Source organism: Myotis daubentonii, chromosome 3 (genome assembly GCF_963259705.1).
Source record: "Myotis daubentonii chromosome 3, mMyoDau2.1, whole genome shotgun sequence".
Classification (NCBI taxonomy): Eukaryota; Metazoa; Chordata; class Mammalia; order Chiroptera; family Vespertilionidae; genus Myotis; species Myotis daubentonii.
The window spans coordinates 156,997,267-157,006,381 of record NC_081842.1 but is presented as its reverse complement, the minus strand read 5'-3'; the positions used below and the strand labels follow the sequence as shown (position 1 = coordinate 157,006,381).

The window sequence follows — 9,115 nt, the reverse complement described above, 5'->3', positions numbered from 1 at the left end:
ACTGGTTAGAGCAGACCCTAAGCACCAGGTTCTTTCTGTTAATGTCTCTTCATTTTTTTCTCGCGGGGGGGAGAGTTTGAAACATGACATTGATGCTCAGAACAGCAGCACACACTTGATCCTGCAGCACCAATGAAGGGGAGGGAGGAAGTAAAGCCACTGAGACAGCTGGGTTTTCCTTGCGCGATACAGGTGCAGGGAGAGGCGTTGGGGCTGGGAGCGCGCCCTCCCGGGCGGGGCGGGGCGTGGGGGGGGGCGGACACGGGGGGCGGGGCGGAGCGTGGGGGCGGGGCGGGGCGTGGGGGCGTGGCAGGGGGCGGGCGGCGCCGAGCGGGCCGCGGGCGGGAAGGGCGCTGTCGCTTTAAAAAGGCCGCCATGAGCCGCCCGGCAGTTGGTGCAGCTCGCGTGCGAGTCCCAACGTCACGCTGGCCGCGCGCCAGGCCGGTGCTGCTTCGCGGTGTCAAATTGTCCCTCCTTGTTGAATTCCTTTGCCAGCCTACTTTGTGAAAGAAAACATTGGGGTTTCTTTGGCTGTTCTTGATAAGCCTATAAAAAAAAAAAGTGACATGTTTTAGTTGCTTCTAGGTAGGTTTTTCTTTTTACTCTTCCCCCCTCCCCTAAAAAAACAAGAAAGAGAAAATATTAATAAGACCGTGTAGGGGGGTGCTACAGAGAATCCCTCTGAGTGTTTTGTTTTTGTGGTGTTCGCTGAGATGCTTAGAAAATGGTGACTCTGCCCACAGTTTGCCACGGCAGTGACAGCCTGCCCGGGGCGGGGGCAGCCTCCGGCCCCGCCGCGCGGCGGGGTGTCCGCGCGGGTCACCTGGGTGCGCGGCTGGCTTCCTCCAGGGCTGTCGGAGGGTCAGCGCGGGGGCGTGTGCGTGAGTGTGCGTGAGTGTGTGTGAGTGTGTGATGAGTGTGATGAGTGTGCGCGTGGTGCGGTGAGCCCCTCGCAGGAGTGTTTGCCAACCTCCTCCTCGGACTGGGCACAGCTCGCGAGGCACGAAGGCTGCACTTGCCATGTCAGAGTCGTCCCCGGAGGAGGAGTGTGAAGTGATGGGAGAGGAAATGTCTTTAATTCATGGCTTCAGCTGTACGAGAGCAAGCTCGTTTCAGAACTAGTGTTTTTGTTTTTTGTTTTTTTGAAAGCAGTTTTGTTCATAGCTTTTTCATCTTGCTAATTGCATATTAGTTGCGGAGGGGTTTTTTTGTTTGTTGTTTTTTTCACAGTCCTTGTCCTACTAAACAAAAAGACAAAGTGATGGATGCTTTTCTATCTCCTTGAATGTTGTGGTGATTTTTTAAACATAAATCTGATTAGCTGCCTTCCCTCTCTTACACGCACACGCTCCCACCAGCACCAGCTTCCTGTGCTGAGGGCTATCTGACATTTTTGTGAGCTCCCAGCATGGCCATCTCCCAGGGTTTTGAGGCTTTTTCATTGAGAGTATGTGAGCTAGGAGGATACTTGCTGACAAAAGCTTTAAGTGCTCTTTGGCATTGCTATGGAAAAAAAAATATAGAAAGAGTGGGAGCAAACCAAACAAATGCAATAAGAAAAAAGAAAGTGCAGCCCACGGTGGGAAAGGGCAGGAAAAAAAGGATTGTTTTTTGTGGGTTTTTTTCCCCAGGACTTGGGCTCATTTGTGAGTTGCAATGTCTTAAGTGAGAGCTTGCACCCAGAGGAAGCTGTGCCAGTTCACACAGAACTTGTTTTGAACAAGGATTCAATTTCATTTGCAAATGCTTATTGTCAAGGCAGGGAGTGCCAGCACAGAGGAAAGCACCCCTATCCGACTCCTCCAGCTCCTTAGGTTTAATCACATCTCTCCAATCGCCGAGGGAACTGGAGATTTAAACAAACATACGTGCACTGGTGTGAAGCTGTGAAGGAAGCATTATGTTTCCGGTTCAGAATATATATTCTTCTCTCACTTTCTAAGAATTAAACACAAGCTTTTCTCCCTTATTGATTAGTTGCTGAAGTAAAGGAACCCTGCAGCCTTCCCATGCTATCTGTTGACATGGAAAACAAGGAAAATGGCTCTGTCGGTGTAAAAAAGTAAGTGAAACTGGCTTGTGAGTTCTGCTTCTGCAAACAACAGAGGGACTTGGCTTCTCTTTTTATACTCCTGCTTATCTACTACAAGACACTGGTGGGGGCTTGTACTTGGTTGGTCTGCACTGGCCACCAGCCTCCCTTCTCCCCCTTACGAAAGTCTTTTTCCATATTCCATGTCTGAGACAGGTGACCAGACTCCAAACTGTGCAGAAAGGGTCAGTGGGTCAGCTTTGGAACAGGGACGGCTGAGGATTTCAGCCCTGCATTCTGTGTATGGAAACAAAAACACAGAGCAGGCACACTCTGCCTTCCAAGCCCATAGGCTACAACGGTGGGGGCAGAAAACAGAGTTCAAGTCTTTTAATTTCATTTTTTATTGATTTCCATGTCTTTTTAAATAAAATTACCTCTCTCAAAACTGAGAGCTGTAATGAGGGAAGGACAAAAGCTTCAGCGAGAATACTAAGTTTTAACAACTTTCCTGTCCTAATTTTATGAACTTTTCTTTCCATGGTTAAGATTTCAGTGTATACCGTAGCATTCTATTTTAAGGTCTGTTCTCACATTTGAAACTTTGATTATATTTGCTGTGAGTTATATGCTTGATTTTTTTTTTAAATAGGAAAATTCAGTTGCATTGTGTAGCATATTCTGAAACAAAACAAAAGTGAACTCACAAAGACATCTGTGAGTATATGAAAAAATGTATATTCTCACTTAGGAGTTATATTAAAGCTATAACCACTTTGATTACAAGGACAAAGTAAGTTCCAATCCAGTGTTATTTGTTTCATTTCTTTCCATGTCATTTAGTTTAAAATTGCCTTCATCTTGAGCTTTGGGGGGAACTAATTAAATGTAATCTATAGAAGCTGTAATATCTAAATGAGGAAACACTGTGCTTTATGTGTTTATGAATGAAGGTATATTGTTCATTAAAGTTACATAAAACTTAATAAAAATGCTTTTTAAAATTCCCAGGTAATTCATTTATCAGTGTCCTGCTGACATGCTTATTCCCATTCTTGAAGTTTGGGGTAGGTAGATGCAGGGGGAACAGGTGCTTTTATATGTATGCGTTGGATCAGTGCTGTCCAATAGTACTTTGAGCGTTGATGGCAAAGTTCTGTTCTGTGAAGTCCACAATGGTAGCCACTAGCCTCATGTGGCTATTAAAAACTTGAACTGTTACTAGGGTAACTGATGAATTGAACTTTTAATTTTATTCCATTTTAACCAATTTAAAAAGTTAACTGCTTTATTGAAATATAATTGACATGTAATACATTATAAATCTTTAAAGTACAAGATTTGATAGGTGTTGACATTTGCATACACTCATGAAACCATTACAATTAAGATAATGAATGTACCCGTCACCCCCAAAGTTTTCTCATGACGCTTTGTATTCTATATCCCAAACCCCACCATCCTTTCCTGCTCCGTATCCTCAGGCAAGCACTGATATGTTGCTATAGCTGAGTTTACTTTTTCTACAATTTTGTGCAAATGAAATTTTTCAGAATGTACTTTTTTTCAGCGAGGGCGGGACGGGGTCTAGTTTCTTTCACCAAGGATGATTAATTTGCGATTCATTCATGTTATAGTGTGTACCAATAGTTCATTACTTTTTATTGCTGGTAATATTTCATTGTATAAATATATAATTATTTGTTCACTGTTTATCCTTCCACTTGTTGGTAGACATTTGGGTTGTTTCCATTTTTTAGGTATTAGAAATAAAGTTAATCAGACCACTTGTGAACAGGTCTATATGTGGACATATGCTTTATTTCTCTTGGATAAATATTTAGAAATGGAATGGCTGGGCTGTATGGTAGGTGTATGTTTAACATTTTCAGAAACTGCCAAACTTATTTTCCAAACCAGTTGTGCTATTTTATGTTCCCACCAGCAGCATGTGAGCATTCCAGTCTGTATCCTCACAAACGTGATTAGAAAATATTTTCTTGTATGTGATTTTTATTTTCATTCTCTCTTTAGTGTCTTTCAAAGTGCAGAAGATTTTCATTTGGATAAAGTCCAGTTTATCAAGTTTTTACATTATAGATAGTGTTTTTAGTGTCATATCTAAGAAGTGCTTACCTAACCCAAGGTCAGGAAGATTTTCTTTTATGATTTCTTAGACTGAGGACTATGATATTTTAGTTAATTTTTGTGTATGGTGTGAGATAGGAATAAAAGTATTTCTGTTGATGGTGGTGATTGTTTTTTTGCCTGTGGATATCCCATTGTTCCAGCATTTGTTAAATTGTTTCTGCAATTTTGTTGAAAAATTAATTGATTATATATGTGTAGATCTATTTCTGGACGCTATTTTATAGTCTATTGATGATTTTGTAGATATTCATGCCAATACAACACTATTTTGATAACTATAGCTTTATAATAAGTCTCAAAATCAATTTTTCTTATCTACCCAACTTTATTCTTCTTTTTCAAACTTGTTTTGGCTCCTCTAGGTCCTTCACATTTTCATATGAACTTTAGAATCAGCTTGTCAATTTCTATTTAAAAAATGCCTACTGGTTATTTGATTGGCATTGCATTGAATTATAGATCAAATGAGGGAGAATTGAAATCTTAACAATATTCTGTTTCCCAACCCATTTTTCTCTATTTATTTACGTCTTCTTTAATTTCCTCAGCTATGTTTTGTTGTTTTCAATATGCAAGTTTTGCACACCTCTTCTCATATTTCCCTACATATTTCATATTTTTATTCTATGATAAATTGTATTGCTTTTTAAATTTAAATTTTTTTATTGCTGTTATCTAGATGTTTGCTGCTATCTAGAAATGCAATTGATTCTTTTATATCTACCTGTATCCCACAACATTGTTAAACTCACTTATTACTTCTAGTAGATTTTTGGTATTTAACATAAACAATTACGTCTTCTGAGAAAAGACAGTTTTACTATTTCCTTCCCAATGTGGATGCCTTTTATTTCTTTTTCCTACCTTATTGCACTGAGTAGGACCTCCAATAAAAAGTTGAATGGAAGTAGTGAGATTAGACATCCTACTTTTGTTCCTGATCTTCAGAGAAAACATTTAATCTTTTTAAAAATCTTTTTTTTCTGTATGTCATTTTGTGTCTGCTTTTACTTTTATTCTTTATCATTGATTTTTAAGCAATTTAATTATGAGACTTGGTGTAGTTTTCTTCATGCTTCTGGTGCTTAAAATCTGTTTGTTTGTTTTTATCTGTAGGCTTAGTTTTCATCAAATTTGAAAAATTTTTAACCATTTTTCAATTTTTATTTTGGTTTCCCACCACGTCTCCTTTGGGGACTCCAATTATAAGTATATTTGATCACTCAATATTGTCCCACAATTCACTAATGCCAATTAATTTTTTTGTCTTTTATCTCTGTGTTTCATTTTGGATAGTTTCTATTGCTTTGCCTTCAAGTTCACAAATATATTTTTTCAGAACTGAATAATCTCTTGTTAATCCCACCCAATATATTTTTCACTTCAGACAATGTAGTTTCCACCTCTAGAGTTCAACTTGAATCTTTTTCCATATCTTTCATGTCTCTACTTAACATATTCAGTCTTCCCTCTAGCTTCTGAACAAATGAAATGTACACATAATACATGTTTCAATCTAATTGTCTACAGATTCTGTCATTTCTCACTCAGTTTCAGTTGATTGCTTTTTCTTCTCTTTATGGGTTACATTTCTCTGCTTCTTTGCATGCCTGGTAATTTTTGTTATTAAAACTATACTAAATTACAGTTGGGATGCCGAAACCGGTTTGGCTCAGTGGATAGAGCGTCGGCCTGCGGACTGAAAGGTCCCAGGTTCGATTCCGGTCAAGGGCATATACCTGGGTTGCGGGCATATCCCCAGTGGGATATGTGCAGGAGGCAGCTGATCGATGTTTCTCTCTCATCGATGTTTCTAACTCTCTATCTCTCTCCCTTCCTCTCTGTAAAAAATCAATAAAATATATTTTAAAAAAATAAATAAATAAATTACAGTTGGCATCAATAGTGTATTAGTTTCTGCCCAGCCGGCATGGCTCAGTGGTTAAGCATGGACTTACAAACCAGGAGGTCATGGTTCGATTCCCGTTGGGGCACATGCTTGGGTTGTAGGCTCGATCCCCAGTGTGGGGCGTGCAGGAGGCAGCCTATCAATAATTCTCTCATGATGTTGGTCTGCAGACTAAAGGGTCCCCGGTTCGATTCTGGTTAGGGGCACATGCCTGGGTTGTGGGCTTGGCCCCTAGTGTGTGGTATGTAGGAGGCAGCTGATCAGTGATTCTCTCTCATCATTGATGTCTCTCTCTCTCTCTCTCTCTCTCTCTCTCTCTCTCTCTCTCCCTTTCTCTTTGAAATGAATAAAAATATATTTAAAAAATAGTGTATTAGTTTCAGGTGTACAACATAATGATTCAGCATTTGTATACCCTACGGTATAACCACCACACTAAGTCTAGTAACTATCTGTCACCATAATAAGTTAATTACAATATTATTGACTACACACATTCTCTCTGCTGTACACTACATTTCCATGGCTAATTTATTTTGTAACTGGAAGTGTGTACTCCTTATTCCCCTTCACCTTTTTCACCTATCCCTTTACACCTCTCCCTTCTGGCAACCATCAGTTTGTTCTGTTTCAATGAATCTGTTCTGGTTTTGTTTTGTTGTTTTACATTCCATATATAAGTGAAATCATATGGTATTTGTCTTTCTCTGACTTATTTCATTTAGCATAATACCCTCTAGATCTATCCATGTTGTCACAAATTGCAAGATTTCATTCCCTTTTATTGCTAATATTTCATTATATATAAATATATACCACATCTTCTTTATTCATTCATCTGTTGATGGATACCTAGGTAGCTTCCAAATTTTGGTTATTGTAAATAATGCTGCAATGAACATATGGGTGCATATATTTTCAAATTAGTGTTTTTATTTTATTTGGATAAATACTTAGAAGTGGAATTGCTGGGTCATATGGGTAGTAATTTTTAATTTTTTGAGTAGACTCCATACTGTTTTCCATAGCGGTGGCATGCCTGGTATTTTTTATTGAATATCAATAATGTGAATTTTACCTTGTTGAGTGCTGGATATTTTGTATTCCTATAAATATTCTTGATCTTTGTCCTGGGATGTGCTTATGTTACTAGGAAACAGGTAATTTGATCCTGTTAAGTCTTGCTTTTAAGAATTGTTTGGACTGTCCTGGTTGGTGTGGATCAGTTGGTTGGAGTGCCGTCCTGTACACTGAAGGGTAGAGGGTTTGGTTCCTGGTCAGGGCACATACCCAGGTTGCAGGTTCAATCCTGGTCAGGAGGCAACTGGTTGATCTCTCTCTCTCTCTCTCCCCCCCCCCCTCTCTCTTTCCCCTCTCTCTCCTCTCTTTCTCCTCTGTCCCTCCCTCCCTTCTTGTCTCTAAAATAAATGGGAAACATATCCTCAGGTGAGGATTTTAAAAAAAAGAAGAAGAATGGTTTAGGCTAAGGGTATTTTTCCCTTTCATCGAGGTAAGACTCACCTTTGCTCTAGCCAATGCTCCTGAATTATGAGGTTTTTCTCTCTGGCAGATGAAAACAGACACTATACCCATCCCTGCATGATCTCCAAGGATTGTTCTACTTTTTTTGAGTGGTTCTTTCTCTAGCCTCAGTTAGTTTCACTTGTATGTGATAATCATTACTCTAAGTACTTGAGAACTTCAGATGTCCAGAGTTCTCTCTGTGTAGCTCTTCTTTTTCTAGGACTCCACCCTGTGCACAGCCTAAAATCATTTTCCAGGTAGTAACTGGATACAGTTTACCTTGCTTGTTTCGCATCCCTCAGGGATCACTATTTTTTATTGCCTATGTCCAATGCCTTGAGTGTCATTCTTTCGTATATTTTGTCTATATTTTAGTTGTTTTAGGCAGAAGGGTAAATCTGGGCCCTGTTACTCGATTCTAGACAAATAGAAGTTCCAGTTAATTTGTATAGCAACAAGTGATTAGTGGTTAACCTATGGGACAGGGCACAGTAAGATTATATCGCAGAATCCCCAAAGGCTTAAAACATAGTCTTTTTTTTTTTTTTTTTAAACACAGTGTCTTAATGCTATTTCTGAGATCTACCAAAATTGGAGCTTACAGTTGCTTCCAATTTGCTTTCTAGGTATGGAAAATATAGCTGCTTACTGGGGAATGTACTGTTGTTACAAAGGGTCATTTCCAAAGAAGCCTAGTATAATAGCCCTTACTCACGGGCCACATGCTCCTGATCGGAGCTTCAGTTTTACAAGGCTACTATTTATGGAGTCCCTTCTATGTGTCTAGCACTTTGTGTAAGCCTTGTTAATTCTATTTTGAGGTACGTGTTATTATTCCCATTTTATAGCTGAGGAAATCAAAGCTCCAGGAGGTTAAGGGCCTTCTAAGATTTCACAGCCTGTAAGTTAAGTGGTGGGACTGGGTTTCAGATGAAGGCTGGCTCTGACGCCCAAGTGCTTTCTTCTGCACTGCAGTGACTGGGTTGTCAGAGGTGCTCTCAGTCACTTTTACTGCAAGCGTGCAGCTGTAGAAGCCCTTTTTTTGTTTGTTTTCAAGATTTGTAGATGGATACAAACATCTATATATATAAAGAGCCAAGGTGCATAACATCCAAAACGACCAAACAGATGACCAAACGCCAGGCTGCACACGCAGCAGGCTCTGGTGGATGGGGGCTGGCACGTGGTCTGAACTGCTGTCCTGGGTCCTGGCCACCCGCTGTGGAAGTCAGTCCCGGGTCCTGGAGCAGTGACGGGCAGGGGGAATTTCGCGGAGCATGGTGGGAGGGAGGAGCCTCTCGGAGCAGTGGTGGGGTGGGGGGAGCCTCACAGAGCAGTGGTGGGGTGGGGGGAGCCTTGCAGAGCAGTCGAGGGGCCGAGCATGGCAGAGTGTGGAGCTTCACATAGTGTTGCAGGGCGGCAGAGGCCATGCGAGGAGGCCAGGCTAGGCCTAAGGACCCTAACCATGCACAATTTCGTGCGCGCTGGGCCTCTAGTCT

General features: G+C 40.7%; 1 protein-coding gene across 1 annotated transcript in view; it reads left to right on the top strand.

The window, feature by feature from the left end:
* Positions 1-339: 339 nt before the first annotated feature.
* SAMD13 (sterile alpha motif domain containing 13) overlaps positions 340-9,115 on the top strand; it is a 53,831-nt gene continuing 45,055 nt past the window's right edge. Inside the window, exons 1-2 of the mRNA XM_059689044.1 lie at positions 340-585; positions 1,978-2,062. Coding sequence (XP_059545027.1) covers positions 2,010-2,062 — 53 coding nt within the window. The 5' untranslated portion in view covers positions 340-585; positions 1,978-2,009. The remainder of the gene's footprint in view (positions 586-1,977; positions 2,063-9,115) is intronic.